The sequence below is a fragment of the Carassius auratus genome, chromosome 5 (genome assembly GCF_003368295.1).
Source record: "Carassius auratus strain Wakin chromosome 5, ASM336829v1, whole genome shotgun sequence".
NCBI classification, from domain to species: Eukaryota; Metazoa; Chordata; class Actinopteri; order Cypriniformes; family Cyprinidae; genus Carassius; species Carassius auratus.
Window position 1 is genome coordinate 30,464,051 of NC_039247.1, and position 24,026 is coordinate 30,488,076.

The 24,026-nt window shown below is 37.0% G+C and overlaps 1 protein-coding gene across 4 annotated transcripts in view; it reads left to right on the forward strand.

Moving 5' to 3' along the window:
- LOC113085558 (disks large homolog 4-like) overlaps positions 1-24,026 on the forward strand; it is a 121,816-nt gene that overhangs the window by 48,889 nt on the left and 48,901 nt on the right. For 3 of the 4 annotated variants that reach the window (XM_026255196.1, XM_026255195.1, XM_026255199.1), the window contains exons 2-3: positions 4,964-5,125; positions 12,376-12,432. In XM_026255196.1, coding sequence (XP_026110981.1) covers positions 4,964-5,125; positions 12,376-12,432 — 219 coding nt within the window. Of the gene's footprint in view, positions 1-4,963; positions 5,126-12,375; positions 12,433-21,846; positions 22,339-24,026 lie in introns of those variants that run through there. The other variant, XM_026255198.1, reaches the window with a different exon arrangement.

The following is a 24,026-nucleotide window of genomic DNA, read 5'->3' on the forward strand; positions in this document are numbered from 1 at the left end:
AAAAAATAAATAAAAAAAATGTCATGACATTTATTTATTTATTTGTACATATTTTCCAAATCACATGAAAGCTGGGATAAGTATTCATGCCAGTATTTTGCACTATTTACTTTCATTTTATTGAGAAACCACAAGAAACAGGTGAATAAAGTGTTTATTGTTAAGAAATTATAATTTCAAGAAGTGTTAAGCATTTTGGCTCATCGATTTGTCTGACATTCATCGTCAAATAACAAAATAAGTTTAATTTTTATAAAAAAATAAAAAAAATTTTTTTTTTAAATGTTTACTTTACTTGAAAAAGTAATCTTTATTCATTATTAATAAATAATTTTAGTATGTCTTTTTTTTTTCTTCATTAGATCAGATAACATTTGAAGCTGCCCCTCAGATGTTTCATTGTGCCCCACCTATGGGGCAAGTTGTCACATTTCACTTCCATTCTTTAGGTGTAAATAATTAAAAAGTATACACTGCAATTATGAAAGTGGAGCCTGCAATTAGTTTATTTTCCTTCCCACTTTTTCACCATATAGTAATATAGTAATATATATATATATATATATATATATATATATATATATATATATATATATATATATATATATATATATATATATATATATATATATATATATATATATATATATACAAATAATTATTATTATTCAATAAACTTAACTTTATTACCTACCCCAAACTTTTGAATAGTGGTGTGCATATAGTTTTCATTATTATTATTATTATTATTATTAATAGATTAGATTACAAAGAAGAGCCATACTTGTAATCTTGATTATCGCTGTAATGAATTATGTGGCTCTGCTGTATGTTGAGCTCATTAGTGTGTGGACGGGACTGCACACAGTCTGCATTAGCTCTGCTGACACTGACGGTCTCTGTTGTAAGAGTGATGAAGTAATAAGCCGGCGTTGTTGGCAGGCTGCAGTGATGAGGGAGCGGAGTTTAAAACACAGAGGAGCGTAAGGATGTGAAGTGGAGGCCGTTTGTATCAGCTGCACATGTACTTATTTATTTTTTATTTAACCTTTATTTAACCAGATAAAAAACTCATTGAGATTAAAAATCTCTTTTTCAAGAGTGACCTGGCCAAGACAACAGCATTTACATACAATTTAAAAACATACATGACATCAAAAAAACAAATGATATTTAGTCAATGTGTACAAGTTTAGAAACAGTTACATTTTCCAAGTTCATTGAGTTCACGCTTCTTTAGAATAGATTTAAATTCTCCCAATGTCACAAGTTCAGAAAGATTTAGGTCCTTTTGCAGTTCATTCCATGCACGGGGGGCAGTGTACTGAAATGCTGCCTTACCCAACTCTGTTCTCACTCTGGGAACCACCATCAGTATGTTCCTCTGAGAACGCAGAGCATACTGTTGTTGGTTTTTTCGCATGTATTTGCAGAGGTAAGATGGAAGGAGCCCAAGAATACATTTATAAATGAAAGTCAACAAATGAGACCACCTGCGAACATACAGGGACGGAAACTCAGCTGCAGCATACAGTGTACAATGGTGAACACGATTTCCACAGCCAGTCATAAAACGTAAAGCACAATGATAAACAGTATCCAGCTTTTTTAAAAGATGGTCCGATGCATTCATAAAAAGGAGATCTCTGTAATCCAATAAAGGTAAAAAAGTTACAGAAATCAAACGTTTCCTTGTATAAACAGAGAAACATGATTTATTTCTGAAAAGAAAACTGAGCTTTAGCTTCAGTTTACGTACAAGATGCTCAATATGCTGTTTAAAGGACAAATTTTCATCAATAACAAAGCCTAAATACTTATAAGAAGAGACCATTTGGATTTCTTTTCCATCAGCTGTTTTTATTTTAGGAAGCTGTGAGGGTAGCTGTTTTCTGTTTGAGAAAACCATAGCTCTAGATTTGTCCGCATTTAACACTAGTCTCAGCTGATTTAGATGAGACTGAACAGCATCAAACGCAGACTGTAAGAAATCAAAGGCTTGTTCAATTGAAGGAGACGAACAATAGATAACTGTGTCATCAGCATAAAAGTGAAAAAAAGCATTTGACACCTTTTTACCAAGATCATTCACATAAATAGAAAACAGCAATGGCCCCAGAACAGAACCCTGGGGTACTCCTTTAGTTATTGAAAGAAAGGAGGAAGACATGCCAACTAGGTGTACACACTGAGTTCTACCTGATAAATAGTTAGAAAACCAGCCAATAGCATTGTCAGACAGACCAATTTTATGAAGCCGATTTAACAGGGTACTGGTCACAGTGTTTGAGAAAACATATTTCATCGATGCATTATGATGAATTTCCCTTGACAGCTTAGTTTTAGTTGTCACCCACTGCAATGTGCTTTGACTGAGAGCATTTTGCTATTTAGGCATGTGTGTGTGTGTGTGTGTATTATCAGTATGCATCAGGATTTTTCATCTTTCAAAAATTAACAGAGTTTGCCAGCACATTTACACGAGCCTCCTTAGGATGTTTTTAATAACTTTGATCTTCATAAATCATAAGTATTTAAGCAACACTTCCAGCATGCAGAGCGTTTGCATCTCTGTTTCCTTTATTCTTTGAAAGGCCCATGAATGTGAGTATACAGTATGTGCACATAACTGGACCAACACAGAATCTACACACATTATCTCTGCTAATTGTGATGTGGAAACGGAATAGATTTTTCATGGCTGCTGGTTTGAGCTGGTTTAAGCCGGTCCTGAGAAGGAGCTAGTTGCTTAGGACCAGCTTAAACCAGCTCAAGCCAGCAGCCGTGCTTCAAAACACACCTAACCAGCATATGCTGTTTTTACCAGGGTCAGCAGGAAGTACATCAGTACAGGAAAGGAAACGATTCATGTCAAGCTCTTTCATGAGGTTTTTAAAGTGAGCTGAGAACATTTATCAGCAACTGAAAGCATGTTAAATAAGTTATTATGTATTATATAGTGTAATATATAAGTGAAATTCTGTGGCTGTAGATATTGTGCATGTGATGGGTGCTTTCCCTGCTGTGTGTGTGTGTGTGTGTGTGTGTGTGTGTGTGTCACAGTTACTGTATCGACTCTATACTATCATTAGATGATTTACCATAACTGATATTTATCATAAACATTAGAGCTTGAAATAGGCAGTGAGAGAAACTACTTAAACCATCTTATTATCTTGCAAATTTGGGCAAACTGGGTAACGTTTGTGACAATCGAGTGAATAACCGACAGGATGAAGAAGACGAAGTGTTCACAGAAGTTATAAGAACAAGCTGTGTTAAAGCTGAGTGTGTTTGTTATATATTTGCACTCTTATCACAGCTTAAATACAGAGACAGCTGTAAATAAACCATTAGTAGGTCGAATCCCTGAAAAGTGTAAAAGCTTGATTTTTTGGGTGGGCAATCAGTTTGAGAATCAGATCCTCTCCTTGAACTCGACACTTGCCATATTAAATAAATTCTGTTGAATTATTATGATATTTTTATGTTTTCTACTCTGTGTTCATGCTACAGTATCTCCACATTTATCTGTTCCTGTATTCTCTCTTAGTCATCGTGCTGTTGCTGGCTCATTGTAATGTGATCTTGCTGACTGACTGGACCTCCTGTCTATTCTCCTCCTTTTCTCAATCCTGGTCAGATTGAAGGATGCTCTCTGTCTGATCTTGAAACAAACAAAGCCTCAAGTCAGTTCACTTGGTGGTCATCTTAGCAGCACATCCGGACAACTGTTGTAATGCAGCTGAATTGTTCTGGCCATTATATTCAGGAAACTATGGTGTACAGTTTAGAATGTATTATAATCTGAGACACATATTATTTAGGAAAGGTAAATAAGGTGACTTGTTTTTTATTAAGGGATAGTTCATCTAAAAATGTAACTTTGCTAAATGCACTCACATTCAGACCATTCAAGATTAGGATGAGTTCGTTTCTTCATCAGATTTGTAGAAATGCAACATTGCATCAGTGTGTCATCAATGGATGCTCTGCAGTGAATGGGTGCCGCCAGAATGAGAGTCCAAACAGCTGATAAAAACATCAGAATAATCCACAGCACTCCAGTCCATCAGATAACATCTGGAGAAGAGAAAAACTGTGTGTTTTTGAATGAAATAACTCCATCATTAAGATGGAAGTTCACACAATTGCTTCTGGGTAAAGTATAATTTAATAATCCATAATAACGCTTCAGTGAAAAAGCCCACCTCCTGTTGTCTCTCACCAAAACATCCTCCCACATATTTGTTTGGCTCTATTTTGGACTGTTTTTTCTTGTAAATAATGTTTGATCTGTGCAGATTTCTCTCCTGATTTAGACTAGATGACTTTTTTTCACTAAAGAAGGAATTAATATGGATTATGGACTTTTTAGCCAGAAGCAATAGTGTGAACTTAAACGTCTTGATGATGGATTTGTTTCATGCAAACAGCTTTTGTCTTCTCCAGATGTTCACTGATGGACTGGAGTGCTGTGGATTATTGTGATGTTTTTATCAGCTGTTTATCAGCTGTTTGATGATACATTGATGCAAAGCTACATTTATCCAAATCGGAGAAATTTGGCCCGAGAGTGAATACATTTGATGCAAATTATAAAATCGGAGTTAAGAATACGTTTTTTTTTTTTTTTTTGTCATAAAGCTTTTTTTTTTTTTTTTTAGCACCAGCGGTAATACATGTTGTAATGTTTCAATCCAGCTGGTATTCACCCTTCCGTCAACTTTGATCATAAGAAGTCCTCAGATCTTTAATTTATCTGCTGCTTCAGTGTGCAGCTGCAGACGAGAGAAAGAAGGACTTGAAAGGGATGAGAAATGGATTAGTCAGTTTACTTTGGTCTGGCTCATGTCGTGTCTTATGCCAAATAAATCTGCATTGCATTTGTAGAAATTAGTAGACTTTTTTTCTAATTTCCATAATGTGATTTGAGAATGTGACTCTTGTTTTTTCTCTGTAGAAATATCGGTATCAAGATGAAGAGACTCCGCCCCTGGAGCACAGCCCCGCCCACCTGGCCCACAGCAAGAGCGCTGAGATGCTTCACATGAGTGACAAGAACCTGGCTGCCATGGACACCCTGCACAGTTACGGCCCACACACACACATCTCACCAATAAAGGTGCGGACACACACACACACACACACTCAGGATTGTGCTGTTAATAATGTACATTTCCCAAAGTAAGATTAAATTGTTGAGGTGTTGCTGTTTTCTAAGCTGAGGAGCCCTAGCAGAGTTTTCTATTCTATTCTATTCCATTCTATTCTATTCTATTCTATTCTATTTTATTTTATTCTATTGTATACCCTCAGGAGAAACACCTAGCAGAGTATTCTATTCTATTCTATTCTATTCTATTCTATTCTATTCTATTCTATTCTATTCCCTCAGGAGAAAGACCTAGCAGAGTTTCCTATTCTATTCTATTCTATTCTATTCTATTCTATTCTATTCTATTCTATTCCCTCAGGAGAAATAGATGCAGTCAATCACTGGAAGGCAATAATTAGCTTTTATTTTTATATTTACAATTTTCATTTTAATTTTAGATTAAGCTTTATTCATTTTGGCCAATTCATGTGCTTTTGTCAATTTTAAATTTTTATTTTGCTATAACTTAAGCATATTTCATTTCATTTAGTTGCTAACTGCAAAATTTCTAATATTTCAGTTTTTTTACAATATTTGTTTTAAATCTAATATTTATGTTCCATTTTATTTAAGATTTATTTCAATTAACAATTTTTTTTTAAATAGTTTTAGTTTTAGTTGTCAACATTATGGCATTTTGTAGGAAGAAAAGGCATACCTATTGAAATAACTGGATTTTGTACGTGGAAATTCACATCAAATCATATTGATCATAAACTTCGGTATTCATGCACTTGAGCACATTTGCAGCATATGCTCTCTGTTTGCCCTTGATTTTGTCTAGTAGAAACAATTGCGATGTTGAACAGATCTAATTTGAGACTTATTTGGTTAAACCACTGTAGAGTATAATACTTATTGACTAAGGTTATCTACAGCCCTCCACCATGTGATGTGTGTGTTTATCAGCTCTGTTCTCTTTGTCTTTGAGAAAATGTTCATGTTTTCCATGAGTAATCCACAAAACCGATCCACTGCAGTATGTTTATGTGGCTGATCTCTCTCATGGCCTGGTCTACTGTGCTGTATTCCTCTATGGCAGCCGTGTGCTCTTCTCTACTCTTTCTTTACTCTTCTGTTCCTGTCTGTCTCTTACGGTCTCTCTGTCTGACCTCTGTGTTCATTTCCTGCCTGGCTTCCCCATTTCCTCTGGCTTCAGTAGGTGTGTGTGTGTGTGTGTGAGTCATGTTGTGTGTGTGAGACTCTACGTCAGTTCTGTACACCTCTGCAAGCACATTAAACACACACACTTCTATCCTGCATAATTTCTCAACTCATACAATGCACAGATTGGCACAGTACCATGTTATCTGTTCTATTTCTTTGGTAAAAACACTTTCTCATATTTGTGTTGTGATAGACGGCACTCAAGGGATACGTTTTCCAGAAATGTCAGTTTTAGGCTCACAATCAGAGTTAGATGCTTCTACACCCTTGTTATTCACCTATCATTTTCCTCTGATTTTAGGAATAAATTATGGGAAGGGTTAAGTTTAAGGGTAGGGACTGGGTCTATTTTTTTTGGACAGTCGATCCAGGATCAACAAACAATGTTGCTCCAGGGTCATGTCTTGGCAAAATCACAGCGACCTAATAATGTCTATGCTTGCTCAGCCTTGATAAATAACACAGATCAGTTTTGTTCCAGTAATCAACTATCGGTGCCGATTAATCGGCAAAACTGATCAATCAGCCGAATTCTAGTTAAGGCTGCTCTGTGCCTGCTCAAAATTTGGTGTAAAGATGTATTGCTGAATAAAAGCCAGACTAAATTATTCCTGCTTTGAGCCCTTCAGCCCCTAATATAACAATATGCTGTTATAATTGCTATGTAAATGCAATCATGCCACCTCTAAGCAGCATTAAACTCTCTGTGTAAAGATGGCTAATTGCAGCTTCAGAAGAAGCTGTAGAAATTCGGCATTGGTGCAATAAAAGCGAGCCTGTCCTCCAACAAAAAACAACCATATAGGTTGTTTGTGCAAGCATTTATTACGACCTATATTTACGTTTAAAAGTTAAGCGTTGCGTCTGTCGTCATGAATTGACATATAACGTCATTACCAATCAAAACGCACGTTTATTTAATTGCAATGTGTGGGCGTTTTACATCGATCTCACAGTATTTCCTACATATTTTACTACTGTAGGTGGCTTATTCGTTCGAATGACCACACCTAACCCCACCCCTAAACCTAACCCTCACAGAAATCATGCTAAATTATGATTTATTGAGCATATACATTTTCGTGCACGTCTGTTTCCTGGGATTGAACCCATGACAGCATGATTACATATCAAGGTATAATGCAATAATCTACCAACTGAGCTACACGAAACGCAAATCATAGTGCGAATAAAGGAGCACAATACATTAATATGAAAACGACCTTTTGCCGATAGGGGCGCAATTGTAGTATACGCTCTGATGGGTCGTATTTCAGGGATTTGGACAAATGACCTATACAAGCATATTGGTTGGAGGACAGGTTGTTATTTTAGCAATTCATGTGAAAGTATTCCTTCAAAGATAGACAGTTTTTGAGTATTAGCACTGAACATTGACATATGTATGCAAATAAATGTGAGAGGCCAGAATACTGACACACAATATACTTATGAAATTTAAACTAACCTTGTAAATAATTTAACGGGCATGAGTGACACAAGCCACAATTTGTGACTCAATAATCATATCAGCATCCACTGCAGATGACGATCAATAACACCTGGAGTGAAGCACACAAACATATGTAACATATGTTCTTATGTATGCATCTTAGCAGCTGGTTAATATGTGTGGTGTAAAATCACTTTAGCATGAAGCTCATTTACATGCTCATGCTCATGTTAGCTGTGTTCAGTGTGTCAAGGGCGTTTGGCTGGATATGAAGGTCAGAATAGAAACCATTCCTCCCAGCTTTGCTCTCTCTCTCTCTCATTCTCTCTCTCTCTGTGGTACCATCTGTCTTCATGTGAAACATGCCTGTGGAACACAACATGCAAACATCCACATACATTTTTGTAGTGCTTCAATAATGTCTAGAGTATCAGTGCAATACACTGGACAAATCTAAATACAAACAAATCTAATTAGCTAAATTATCATTATCATTGCTCATTATTATGTGTCTATTTGATGACTAAATGATTCAGTATTCAGTATTTTCAAAAACATGCTGAATATAGTCATACTTATTGTAATTATGATGATTATTAAATTCTGTAATCAGTGCATTCAGTTTTGATTGTGCCTTGATATTATTACATGTGCAATTACTCTGCAATGATTTTTATTCAGAGATCCCCAAAACATTTGATTTGAAAAAATTAAAAAAAGTCTGTGCCTGTCACACAAATAGCACAAGAGACCTCAGTTTGAAGCAAACCAATTAAGGCTGTCGAGTGATTACAATTTGTAATCTAATTAATTACATGATGTACTGATTAATTAATTTAAATTTATCACACATCAGTTTGGGATGAGAATTGTTAAATGTGAAAAGCACTGAATGAATAGACAATACAAAAAGTGGCTTTAGAAAGAAAATTTTTGATTCAACATACAGTTTATTACACAAAGTTTTAAGGCTAAAATTTGGCAATAACATTATTTTTTAGAAGCCGGATCCAAAGTGGTATTTACTCTACAATATGTACATTTATCACAAACAGTTGGTGGCATGAATGCATTGACACAGATTTTTAAGGTATTTATCTTTATAGAATATACAGGTGCTGGTCATATAATTAGAATATCATCAAAAAGTTTATTTATTTCACTAATTCCGTTCAAAAAGTGAAACTTGTACATTATATTTATTCATTACACACAGACTGATATATTTCAAATGTTTATTTATTTTAATTTTGATGATTATAACTGACAACTAAGGAAAATTCCAAATTCAGTATCTCAGAAAATTATAATATTGTGAAAAGGTTCAATATTGAAGACACCTGGAGCCACATTTTAATCAGCTAATTAACTCAAAACACCTGCAAAGCCTTTAAATGGTCTCTCAGTCTAGTTCTGTAGGCTACACAATCATGGGGAAGATTGATGACTTGACAGTTGTCCAAAAGACGACCATTGACACCTTGCACAAGGAGGGCAAGACACAAAAGTTCATTGCAAAAGAGGCTGGCTGTTCACAGAGCTCTGTGTCCAAGTACATTAACAGAGAGGCGAAGGGAAGGAAAAGATGTGGTAGAAAAACAAAGTGTACAAGCAATAGGGATAACCACACCCTGGAGAGGATTGTGAAACAAAAACCATTCAAAAATGTGGGGGAGATTCACAAAGAGTGGACTGCAGCTGGAGTCAGTGCTTCAAGAACCACTACACACAGACGTATACAAGACATGGGTTTCAGCTTCGCACTCCTTGTGTCAAGCCACTTGTGAACAACAGACAGCATCAGAAGCGTCTCGCTTCAGAAAGGACTGGACTGTTGCTGAGTGGTGCACAGTTATGTTCTCTAAGAAAGTAAATTGAGCATTTCCTTTGGATATCAGGGTCCCAGAGTCTGGAGGAAGAGAGGAGAGGCACACAATCCACGTTGCTTGAGGTCCAGTGTAAAGTTTCCACAGTCAGTGATGGTTTGGGGTGCCATGTCATCTGCTGGTGTTGGTCCACTGTGTTTTCTGAGGTCCAAGGTCAACACAGCCATATACCAGGAAGTTTTAGAGCACTTCATGCTTCCTGCTGCTGACTAACTTTATGGAGATGCAGATTTCATTTTCCAACAGGACTTGGCATCTGCACACAGTGCCAAAGCTACCAGTACCTGGTTTAAGGACCATGGTAGCCCTGTTCTTAATTGGCCAGCAAACTCGCCTGACCTTAACCCCATAGAAAATCTATTGGGAGAGGAAGATGCGATATGCCAGACCCAAGAATGCAGGAGAGCTGAAGGCCACTATCAGAGACACCCGGTCTCTCATAACACCTGAGCAGTGCCACAGACTGATCCACTCCATGTCACGCCGCATTGCTGCAGTAATACAGGCAAAAGGAGCCCCAACTAAGTATTGAGTCCTGTACATGCTCATACTTTTCATTTGGCCAAGATTTTAAAAAATCTGCTCTTTGTATTGGCCTTGAGTTATATTCTAATTTTCTGAGATACTGAATTTGGGATTTTCCTTAGTTGTCAGTTATAGTCATCAAAATGAAAATAAATAAACATTTGAAATATATCAGTCTGTGTGTAATTATATATAATATAATATAATATAATATAATATACACACTTTTTGAATGGAATTAGTGAAATAAATCAATTTTTGATGATATTCTAATTACATGACCAACACCTGTATTCTAAGCATTAAAGAATAACTAGGTGAGATCAGTGCTTATATTTGTGTTTTCAGATAAAGAATAACTGTCAATAGACCATTAATATATTGAATAATTTGGATTTTACATATTTTATAAAACACTTGAGTTTAGAGCTACTTTTTTATTCTGTACGACATACATATCATGCACAGTATTCTCTGTCTTCTGTGCTTCCCATTTATTTGCATTACTTTTTAACTTTTTACTAATTACTTGTAATATCTATGGAAAGCACAGAAGTTTTGCGATGAATAAAGGCTGGTTGATGGACAATGCTGAGTTATTTTTTTCAAACTCCCCTAGAGTTAAACAATTAAGTTTTACCATTTTTGTAATCCATTCGGCTGATCTCTGGGTCTGGCGATAGCACTTTTAGCTCAGCTTAGTATAGCTCACTGAATCTGTTTAGACCGTTAGCATGATATTACGCGGTGCCTGAAAATGGTTCCCAGCTACCTAGGCTGGCTGATGGACAACGGTCAGCTTAGTGATAGTTTTACACAAATATTTGACAGAACAATGCTCGAATCAACCGATTACATTGAGGTATTCTTATGGATCAGCCATCTGTCTTATTACATGCATAACGTTTGGTTAGTTAGTAATATTTTTATTGCTGAACTTCATCAAACCTCTGGAGTGTCTGACAGTATTTATGCCTGTGTGAATAAAGGAGCAGGGAATTGGACAGAGAGAGAGAGAGACGCACGTTCCTGTGGGAATCTTTAAGTGATTTGGCTCTCTGGATGGATTTGGGTCAGGAATGAGTCTCGAGGGCTTCAGAAGGAGTGAGCGATCATCTTACAGCCTCAGGGATCGTGTACTATGAGATTTTCATATTATCTTATCTCCAGAGTCTATTTTTGGAAAGCACAACATTTCATATGTGTAAATGAGTTTTAATGCTTTGAAGCAATATCTGAAGTGATTTAATCACTCAAAACTGAACAGCGTCGCCATCTGCTGTTGATGCAGAACAGCATTTAGCTTTCAGGACTGAGGACAGCTCCAGGTTATACTGTGATGACGCTGTGCCTTCTACTTTTTCCAATGGAAAGTAAATTCCTAAAAATCCAAGAGTAGGATGTGTTTGTTTCTTCATCCGATTTGTAGAAATGTAGCATTGCATCAGTGTCTCATCAATGGATGCTCTGCAGTGAATGGGTGCCGTCAGAATGAGAGTCTGATAAAAACATCACAATAATCCACAGCACTCCAGTCCATCAGTTCACATCTGGAGAAGAGAAAAGCTGTGTGTTTGTAAGAAACAAGCCAAAACTGTCCACACGAAGAAATGCTTTATTATAGTTTTTTATACAATCTATGATTTTCCTTTTTAAAAATCTGTCCAATGTAAATACATATGATGGGACATAAACATGTACTGCATAGTTTGAATGAACCTGTGCATATCCTCCTCAGTTTTTGGGTCTGTTTTGACTTCCCTGTTTCTTACTAATCTAATTTAACTAATCTCACACTCACTGCATGCGATGCAAAAACACAGCTCCTTCAAGACTCTCATGCTAATCTCCCGTAGATCCTTATTTCTCCAGTTAATTTCTCCAATTAGATCTCATTTGTTTGTCTGTCCCCAGTACAGAGCCTCTGATGGGAAGGCATGCTTTATTGAGCGCAGAAGAGTGACACACTAACTGGGAATTTCTTTAAGATTTCAGTTCATTTCACAAGACATAATGCTCTAAATATATAATTACATTCACTAAATACTATTAGATTCCTTTACTAAATTATACCATTCAGCATGAATTTTGACTATTATGGGAATGATAAAATCCATAATCAATGTACGTTTTATTTTTATCCTGTGGGCTTGATGTTGAGTTATCGGTTCTCTCTCTTTTTACAGCCAGTGTTGCTGTCCTCTGGTCAGACCCCTCTCTACACCTCTGCGGTCTCCACACTGGTAAGAACACGGATGCTCTACTGCCTCTGCTGTCCGGGAGGCAGAACTGCAGTCATGTGATCATTTCATCCCTTTTCAGGCCATTTCATCAACCACAGCCATATGAAATCATAACAACCATAGAAATAACTCACATTCCCATCTTGATTTCATCTATAGCAGCAGTTATTTAGGAGAAAAACAAGATTTCAGTTTCCATCTTGACCTTTTTTTTAATATAGATTCTGTTTCAGTTTTTTTTATTTATTTTTTTTATAGTTGAATAGTTTGCTGAGGCGTCCTGGTTTGAGAACAGATCATCATCATTACCATTTTGGCAACAGTTTTCTTCACAGTGACATCATCAGGATTGTTTCATTGTTATTATCTTGAGAAAGGTCACTGAACTGGGTTGTCAAATCATCAACTCAGATTCAAGTAATTTTATTTATAGTACTTTTCACAATACAGCAAACTCAAAGCAGCTTTACAGAAAAAATATGATGTTTATGTTTAGAATATCTTAATATCTTCATGCCTTACAGTAGATTCGAGCAGGTGGATAATATAGTTACGTTTCATGTCGATACAAGCAACCAAGCTGTTGAGATCTGATAGTATTATATCACCCTACACAAGTGTATACTGGATGTATACTGGATGAATTGATGACATCGAACACACACACCCCTGAGGAAGAAAATCAAGTTGAAAGTCATAACTCGTCGAGTGGAAATGACAGTAATTGTTGTGACAAGTTAATTGGATGAGGACTCTTTTATTTTTCCTGTATTGCATGTCAGCTGTTTTTTTTTTTTTTCAGTGGCTTCCATCATATTTCTATATGGTATTTCTCTGTCGCCTGAAGTCATCATTTTCTCTGTGCTGTCACATCCACTGTGGTAATATCAGCAAACTCATCACTTTAAACCACACACACACACACACACACACACACACACACACACACGCCGGTTTATCCATACAGGCACACTTTTATATTCTCTCTGCAGGTTCAGCCTATTATTTCTGACAGCTCGTATATCTGCCCAGAACAGTGTTGTTTTCTTCAGCTTCTGCTTAGAGTCATACACAACCTAACATCTGTGTAAGGGATGGCCAGACTTCAGTCTTTATGAAAATGCTAATCGACTGATGAACCGTTTGTCAGATAATCTTGTTTCATGATGCTGTTTAATAATGAAACAAAACGTGTGTGAGAGAGATCTCTGGTTGATTGTATACTCAAAATATACAAGCTCTTTGAAAACACTGCAAAGACGTATTGTGGTGAATGTTTCTAGCTTGGTTTGGTGTTTATTGAATGGTCTTTCTCTTTAAATGCAGTGCTTTAAAGCGTCCTGTAGAGGACAGTGTGCTGTCATGTAGTAGGTCAGCTGCTCACTAGCAGGGGTTTGACTGATTTCTGCTGCCTATCAAGAGTACACTAAATATATATATATATATATAGAGAGAGAGAGAGAGAGAGAGAGAGAGAGAGAGAGAGGAACTGATTAGCCAGTGTCAGAAACCTTGAGCTTGTTATGGTTCAAACTGTTATGTTTCATTGAAGTATCTACTTTGTTTCTTCTAAAATGGCTTAAAGGATACAAAATTAGACACAAATGTGCAATCCTTGAGAGCCGGATAAAATAAGATTGCTAGGTTCAGAAGTTATTTTGTCATTTCAGACTCACGGTTGATTTTGTTACCCTGCCAGATCTGACTGAGCACGGTTTGAGACGTTGGGATGGATCTCTTAGGAAAAACTTTGGGATCTTTTCCTAAAGAGTAAAATCTGAGAAACAGGAGGTTTGATTTGTTTGATATTTTTAGGCAAGACTCCACTAGTGAATAGGGTAAAGGTGCTGTCAACAACCTAGAAACAACTTAATTTTCACCATTTATTTTAGGGATAAAATGCATACGAATCAGCATCACCTTAAGAATATTGCTACTGTAAAACAATGATATGATCAGTAAGTCATAGTGACTTATGCTTTTACATGAATTAAACTCATCAAAATAAGTTGAGCAATTTCAACTTTTTCACAAGTTATAGTTATTTTTAAGTCGGTTTAATATAATTTAAGTTTAAATAACTGGTACAACCAATTTATTATATGAAGAAAAAAAAAATAAGGCATTCAACTGAACACACACACACACACACAAACACCTTTTCCACAACATTCTAATTTACTGAGATGCACCTGTAATTTAAATCTAAAAGATGTCAAGTTTAAGAAAGTAAACACTTAAAAATATATTTTGCATGTTTTCTTTCCATTTCTTATGGAGGTAAAATCACCTCAAATGTGAAAGTTAACCAGTACATGAAAAAACTTGGTTGATCCAGAGTGTCTCGCCTTAAAGGGTTAGTTCTCTTTAATAACTCGCCCTCATGTCGTTCCAAACCCGTGAGACCTCCATTTATCTTCTGAACACAGTTTAAGATATTTTAGATTAAGTCCGAGAGCTCTCAGTCCCTCCAATAAATATCTAAAATATCTTAAACTGTGTTCTGAAGATAAACGGAGGTCTTACGGGTTTGGAACGACATGAGGGTGAGTTATTAATGACATCATTTTTCTTTATTTTTGGGTGAACTAACCCTTTAATCTCACTGCTGTGTAGGAGAAACAGTAGAGATATAAAGTAGATTTGACTGTGGGAATGGGATCTTTCCCGTAAGGACACACTCAGGACAGTCAGATTCTGGTGTCCATAGTAACGGGACTGCTGCTGCTGATATTAACACTTGAAGTGCCAAGAAGGCAAGTCAAATCATCCTGAGCTTTCCTCTGCTCTCTCTCTCTCTCTCTCTCTCTCTCTTTTCCATTCGTAAATGACAGGCTGCAGGAAGAGGGGTAGCGAGATGAGTGAAAAGCCTGCGTACACACACACACACACACACACACACACATCTATTGAGTCACAGCAGGAAACAGGAACCAGCAAACAATGAACACTCATCCACAGAGAACATGGACTGAATGATTACAAACAAATTATGTAATCATAACTCTCTCTGTCTCTGTCTCTCTCTCTTTATATATTTATATTATTTTTATTATTATTATTAGTTTGTTTTAATTTCAACTTTTTTTTACTTTTGGTCTCTTTGAAATTCCGAAATAATTTGCCATGTGTTTTCTTTAAAGAGAGTCCAAATGTAAGTCTGCGCTCCAAAGCATTAGAGATGGTTAAGCTGGAAATTATTTTTTTAGCTCTTTACTCAAATAGTGGATAACAGTTAGAAGTTTGAACACCAAAATGTATTTCAAATCTGAAGCAGTGCCTCGAGTTGTTCCTGTGATTCATTGAGAGAATCACTTGGTCTTGAAAACTGACTACTCTGGTCACGCTCTACTGAGTGCAGGCAGTACAAAAGAAAAGAAAAAGGAAAATAGAAAAATACGCATAACAGAAATGTGTTGTCTTGGCATTATTCCATTTCTTTTGCCATGATGCTGTAGATTTAGTTAATGGCAAAGAGTAAGAAGCAGTCAAATGAATTAGCAGGTGCAGCGTGCCTTACGCATATGACCGTATGTGTGAGTCTGTGGGTGTTGTGATTGTTGCTCTAAACATTATACGGACAGACGCAGCTCTGTTGCATAACCAGCTCTGCATGTGACTACAGCTCTAATTAGCTGTTGGTTTGATCATTTGCATATCTGTATAGGCTTAATATTACAGCACAAATGTCTTTGCAGTGCATCTTTAAGTTACAGCAATATGTGCATCTTGGAACAATGTAATTATTAAATTATCATGCTGTTTTCTTATAGTGAAAATGATGAAAAATTAGAAATGAATTGAAGGAGAGGGAGATGTGAATGGACTACAGGGGGAAATGATGTTAGATGACAAGAAGGAGAGCAGGAGGAGCTGAAGATGAGTCCAGAGGGAAATCCAGGGAGGTAATAACTGGATCTAGTTGACAAAGACCTTATACTGTAGACTGCTGTATGCACCTGAATTTAATTTTGCCCACTCTGAGTCCCACAAAGGTCTGCAGGATTCAGAAATGAAGAAGGAACCACTGGGATAGAGGCAACTTCAAACTCATAATTTATTACATTCATTACATTTTAGTAATTGTGTTGCTTTTTGGATTTCTAAATCTAAATATTTGTGTGTCAAGCCAATTTGTTTTTAGAGAAAAACAATGCAAGATTAATAAGAACTAATGTACAAGAGGACATGTAACCTAGGGGTTCGACCAAAAATCTGTTTCAAGGTTGTTGTTCTTTTATGATTGTGGCAGTTTCACGGTTTATCATGTTTTTTTACACTGAATGGACCTTTATATGAATCATAATTCATGAATTAGTTGCAGAACCACTACATTTTAATCACTATCCAAAAAATAAATAAAGATGCTGCATGAGCAATTTTTAATGAAATTAGATTGTATTCTGACTTCAGCTTTGTGAAACTGTACATAAAACACCTGCATGAAACAAAAACAGCAGATGGGCTGAATGAGAACGCAAACTCAAGTACCGAGGAACCAAGGTTATGACAGTAACCAGAGACGTTCCCTTTCGAGCATTTACGAGGCGATAGCCCTCGTCGTATGGGCTCTGATGTTCAGAGGGCATTCCTGCCGCTGGCTCACATAAGCAGACATGATAGTGTCCAATATCCAGTGAGAAAACCTCAGAAGGCAGAAATTCCCCAGGGTTTAAGTGACCCCAATAATGTGATATTTAGCCCCTAAAATGTTAATTTTATCAGGGGAATCCCACCAAAAACGTGTATATTTAACCCCACCGGATGGTGATTTTAAATAAACATATTTGAGCTAGTTTTGAGAAGCTATTGGGAGGGTTTTGTTGTGAAAACCTGGCAACCCTTCAAGAGCTCACGTTTGCGGGTGTAACGTAGCAGTGTCATGGTTTAACTGGTGCTGACCGTGTTACTGACCTCACATTGCTTTAAAATGCAGTTTTTAAATGACACATTCCTATCCATGATCATTCTGGTTGCACATGAAGTCAGCATAAGTGAAAACGGACAGAGACAATGGTAGCTTTAGCAGCATTAGCCTTAGAGCCGAGAAGATCTTTTGGAAAACAGAAAGTGACGTGTGATACTTACTTTGTCTGGAGTCTGGATGTTTGCGCTCGAAGCGTTGGTATCGATCCCTCTTTCGGAAGCAATCTTTGCAAAACTCCAGCGCAGAAGAACAGCTGCTTCTCACTCAGGGCTGTGTATATGCTAATAGGACAGAGAGCATCACAAATGGACTGGACTTTCACCAACTAGGTCATCATAGTAGTGAGAAACCTGGAACTGCTCGTGTGGAGAGACTGTTTATAAATTATTGGGACTGTACCTATGTCTGTCTCTTAGAAGTGTGTCACTTATGGTGTGTCCAGGTGGCAAAACGCTTGAGTCTGGCCATCAGTTCAGCAGTGTGTGTGTGTGTGTGTGTGTGTGTGTGTGTGTCAGCATGGCCATCTGTGTGCCAGTGGGGTCGCTGGAAGGACTCTTAATGCTGGCATGGGCATCACCAGTGGTTACACATATATTGCAGAGTACTAAACTACCTTACTGTCCTGCACTCTCAGAAAAAAAGGTACAAAAGCTGTTTGTGGGGAGGGGGGTGTACTTTTAAAAGGTACACCTTTGCGACTTATTTGCCATTAAAGGGTGCATAATAGTACCTTAAAGGCAAATATTAGTACCTGAATGGTACATATTTGTACCTTTTGAAAAGACATCACCCCCACCCCAGTGACAGCTTTAGTACCTTTTTTTTTTTTTGAGAGTATGATTATAGCAGTGATATTTTAGTATTTGTTATATGGTATTTATTAATATTTGCAATATTTATACATTTTTATACTTCTTTTTGTTTGTGTATTAGAAAGGTTTTTTTTTGTTTGTTTGTTTTTTTGCTAACAGTAAAACATCATTATAGTGGAATTTTAATATAAACTACTATTTAGCTACTTTTGCTTTTATAGCTTTTTCAAAAGCATTGCTAAAATGTATAGTTACTTCTGAGCAACCACCTGAACACCAGTGTTATTTTGGTAGCACTTTATTTTACAGTCCTGTTCCTCATGTAGATACTATGTACTTATTATAGTAATTACAATAACTATGTAATAACTAGGTACTAACCCTGAACCTACCCCTAAACCTAACCCTACCCCATGTAGTTACCTTGTGTAACCAGAACTTTCTTAGATAAATACAATTTATTAAAACTAAATTAAACTTAGTAATGTTGACTTTGTAACTTAATATATTTAAGTTTTTATTTTATTTATATTGCCTAACATCAAATCTCTTTTGGACAGATAAGTGTATGTGTGTGTGTGTGTTTGTGTGTTCATGTTTCTCTCCTGCACATTGCCCACAGGTTCAGGAAAGATGTTTATATGTGTGTTTGGACGTGATTTTACTACACAGTGATGTTCTCTTGGCACTACACTCTCAACACTCCTTTTACAAAAAGTACTGTGTGTGTGTGTGTGTGTGTGTGTGTGTGTGTGTGTGAAGCGTCTATGTGTATTCAAAGGTTCTTGCTCATTAATGACTGTTTAAAGTTGTCCCTGCAGCTCCTAGGTAATTACTGAACAGACTTTTGCTGAGACAAATGGTGTAGGGATCCAACACAATGCAGAGAGAGAGAGAGAGAGAGAGAGAGACAGAGAGATAGAGAGAGAGAGAGAGAGAGAGAGAGAGAGAGAAGGGGGAAGGAAGGATAGAGGAGAAGAGTCAATGTGATTTCTCATTTAGGTGAGCCTGTCAACTTGGAGTGTGTTACGTAACACTAGTGTGCACTTGGAAAACACTTCTGCTGTGGAAAGCACTGTGGGCCATTTGTGTTTCCTTAGGTTAAAGCCGTTCGGCCGAAATGTGTAATGTTTATTGCCACATGACCTCATTACAATTCATGTTGACTTGAGCTCAGAAATGTTATTGCATGTTATTTTTCAGTTGTATACAATTTTGTATACATTTTTTTTTTTTTTTAAATAATGTGTGAATTTTATCCACTTAGATTTCAGGGTCTTAATGATCCTTTTCATGAGACACATTTGGAAATACAGTATATAGTTTGTGAAGGGTTCATACTTACTGAAAAAGTGAAACAACCGTGTAATTCACTTAACGTGCATCTTTTCAGTATATTGGTCTAATAATGATTATTATAATAATAAAGATTTCTGTTTAAAACCGGTTTTGTTCAGGTTGTCTAAAAAGAAACTATTTTGTTTAAATATTATTGTGTCTCAACACCAAGTGTTTGTGTTGACCACACTCAATTTATTGATTTCAGAAATGTTTGTGGGTTTTATTCATTTTTTTTCTGGTGTTTATGCAAAATTATGCAAATTTTAATGCATAATAAACCTTAAGATTTTTCTGAATGGTTTCTTTCATAAACTGAATTAAACATCACTACTAATTATCACTTTTTAGTTATTGAATAATTCTACTTTATGGCTAATCAAACCTTTATTTATGGTGAAATCAAGTTTTTAAAAGACCCCCAAAATTATTGACCTGCATTATGTAACATTTTGGTTTGTGTCTAAAGAAAATATATTGACTTAGTACACGTTTTATATAATGATCGTTTTAGTTTGTGTTAAGAGTTTTGGTCTTTAAGAAATCTTTTTTATTAATATTAAATCAAAGCGTAAGGTTTGAGCCGAACCATAAATGAACTGCTTGAGTGTACTGTAAGACAGTCAGTGTAAGTTAGATAAAAGCGCTTATTACGTTTGAAATATGGATATTTTTCTTACAAAAACACATGGATTTGCTACAGGGGGCCTTTATTCATACCCTGGCGCCTTTGCAGTATGTTTTATTATGAATGTGCGTGCTTTATTTGACGAATTGTTGACGGTTCATCTGCAACACCCGCTGACTGCAATGAATAGAGCTTGGAATAGCCAGGACTATTTTTAATATAACTCTGACTGGATTCGTCTTAAAGAAGAAAGACATATACACCTAGGATGCTTCAATGGTAGGTATAAAACAGTCTAATTTTCATTTTTGGGTGAACTAACCCTATAAGCTATATGTATATAAGGGGAGGTGGTTGAAAGCAGGTGATTATCGTAGCTCTTATTTCCCAAAGGTCATGTCTGTTGTGGGCTGGATAATTGAGTGCTCTCTCCTCAGAAGTGAGGTTATAGCCGAGCTTCAGTAGATCTGGCTGAAGATGTGCCATCTCAGCACTCTCCCTCTGCAAATGAACCGGAAATACACAGCCAAGTATTTTACAGAAGTGCTACAGAGACAGTAATAGAGTACTGCAGGGATGCTGGATTTTGTAGGCCTGGAAATGAGTTAGCATTTCTGGTTCCATCACCGTGAAGTCAGTGGGGTTTTTCAAATACATATATATTTATATTTTTTGGTTAAATGTTTGAAAGAAGACTGAAAGAGTTGTCAGATGCTTAATGGAGGTGACACTATGTGACTTAATACTAGACTATTTATTTGCGCTAAACTTGTGCTCCAGGAATGCATGTTTTTATTGTTATATGATAGGGGGCGCTATACTACATCTTCTGTACAAAATTTCCAAAAACACAAGCGAAGAAGAAACCAAAACAACAGATGCTTCCAACATAATCATCAGACATAAAACAGCATCAAAAACTGTGCAACATTATGTAAAATATGTCGGCCCATGAAGAGGTAATGACTTTCAAGATTTGGGGTGTTGATCGATGTTTTTGATGATCATTCTGAATCCAGTTCATAGTCTTTTACTTAGCCTCTTTTTTTGTTTGTTTATTCATTTATTAAACTACCCACATTCATGTGTTTATAAAAAATAATGCATGACGCTAGAATAAAATGTTTATGTTTAGAAGCAGATACCCTGTTCTTTCTTTTAATGTTTTGTATGTTCAGATATTCACAGAACAAAACATTTAAACCTAAATAGGAACATAGTAGTGTACTTAAACAAGTATGAAGTATACTTTGTAGTATAAAAAGTGTAGTTTACTGAGACTATATAGTTCAAAGTGTACTAAAAATGCTGCAAGTATTTAATTCGTAAACTATCCGTACACCTATAAGTTCACTTATAGTTGCAGTACAAACTAAAAACATAGATGTAAACTATTTGTGTTCTCAAAGTTTACTAGGCCTACTCTTAAAGTATACTTCTATATAATGGAAAGTGGGCAAATTTTGTCCCAAGGAGTATTGTAATGGTAGACTGATATTTGTATACTTACTACATAAAAGTATACTTAAATAACTGATATTTAATAAAATACTTAAAATAAATAAATAAAATAAACTTAAAGTATACTTAAAAATAAAATACTTGACTTACAAGTACTATTTCACTGATACATGTACAGTATAGCCTACTTACTACATAAAGTATACTTGCAATATACTTGAGTACTTAAAATAAACTGGAAGTAGACCACTTTTTGGTGAGCGCTTCTAGACGCGCGTCAGAACGCATCGTTAAACATAAGCGTTAAATCCCCAAACCCCGTCTTTATTCACATTGCAAGACATGCAACCGCATTCATAATAACAGACTCCCTACAAAATCGCTTCAGGTAGCTCATTTAGATTTTACCGCTACGCGTCTGTAACGCGATCCTCTCTTTGTCTTTGTTGCTTCATTAACTTTCCTACACGCGACTCGAGGTCCTCGCGTTGTTTTATCCCGCGTCATGCGTGCATTTCGCCAGCGTCCGCGTCACAGTTACAGCGCGCGCGTCTCTCCTCCTCCGCTGCTCCGCGCCGCCGCCGCGCCTCTCCTGCCCCCGCGCGCTCTCGGTCTGTACGCTCGTCGGTGTCCAGCGCTCGGGCAGCAGCATGTTTGTGTCCGTGTGGTACGCCAAGAAAATGGGAAGGCGTTTTATCAACAACGTCCGGAAAGCAAAAAAACAACGCCACCGGATCATGGTAGGAAACGACGCCTTTCTGAATATTCTGTCATTTGGGTTAAAATGCTGTTCATCCGTGTGTGCATGTGACTTCGTTTGAAACAATCCTATAGGCTACTGTATAAATGATTTCTATTTGAGACTGTAGTATAAGTCTTGGAACAGTTGTGTGTTCATTAGAACTATGCATTCTACCAGAAAAAATGCCTTTCCACAGAATGGTTAAAGCAAATCACAGGGAGCTTTTAGAATCATGAACTCTCCTTTTTGATCTTCTACAGGGGCATTTTTGTTTCCTTTTGGAAATCCTAGCAGTGCTAGTGGGAACCATGTGTTCTAAAACACCCCCTTTTTGACGTGTGTGTATATATATATATATATATATATATATATATATATATATATATATATATATATATATATATATATATTAATATATATATATATATATATATATATATATATATATATATATATATATATATATATATATATATATATATATATATAGTAATGCTATATATAAAATGGAGATTTAAGGAAAGGCACTAATCAGAAGCATGCATAGACTGGTCTCCGTTCACAGCAGACGGATGGTGCTCAGAGAGTTGCCTAGTGCGTCAAAAGTCGCAAAATGTGGAAAGTTAAAATTAGGGTGTCTGTGTGTGAAATTGTACTTCCAACAAATGACCAAGTAGCTTAAATAATAAATGAGATCATTAATGAAACTGAAGGGATTAAATAAAAGGTTAAAAATGGGGCACCTGGACTTTGTGGGTGTTTTAGGAATACAGGCAGATTGTTTCCATTTTTTCTGTGAAAGATTGAAGGGATGCACAGACTATATCATTATAACAAATCTTGTGCTACTCTGATAGTGGAGGATGAAGAGAAACAAACACAATAATAACCACCAAGAACAGATTGCTTGTGTGTTCCTGCCCTGGAGTGAGTGAGAGAGTGAGTGAGGGGGTAAGTGAGTGAGTGAGGGCGTGAGTGAGTGAGTGAGTGAGGGGGTAAGTGAGTGAGTGAGGGGGTGAGTGAGTGATTGAGGGGGTGAGTGAGTGAGGGGGTAAGTGAGGGGATGAGTGAGTAAGGGGGTAAGTGAGTGAGGGGATGAGTGAGTTAGTGAGTGAGGGGGTGAGTGAGTGAGGGGATGAGTGAGTTAGTGAGTGAGTGAGGGGGTGAGTGAGTGAGTGAGTGAGGGGGTGAGTGAGTGAGTGAGGGCGTGAGTGAGTGAGTGAGTGAGGGGGTGAGTGAGTGAGTGAGTGAGGGCGTGAGTGAGTGAGTGAGTGAGTGAGGGGGTGAGTGAGTGATTGAGGGGGTGAGTGAGTGAGGGGGTGAGTAAGTGAGTGAGGGGATGAGTGAGTTAGTGAGTGAGGGGGTGAGTGAGTGAGGGGATGAGTGAGTTAGTGAGTGAGGGGGTGAGTGAGTGAGTGAGTGAGGGCGTGAGTGAGTGAGTGAGTGAGGGGGTGAGTAAGTGAGTGAGGGGATGAGTGAGTTAGTGAGTGAGGGGGTGAGTGAGTGAGTGAGTGAGTGAGTGAGGGGGTAAGTGAGTGAGTGAGGGGGTGAGTGAGTGATTGAGGGGGTGAGTGAGTGAGGGGGTGAGTAAGTGAGTGAGGGGATGAGTGAGTAAGGGGGTAAGTGAGTGAGTGAGTGAGTGAGTGAGGGGATGAGTGAGTTAGTGAGTGAGGGGGTGAGTGAGTG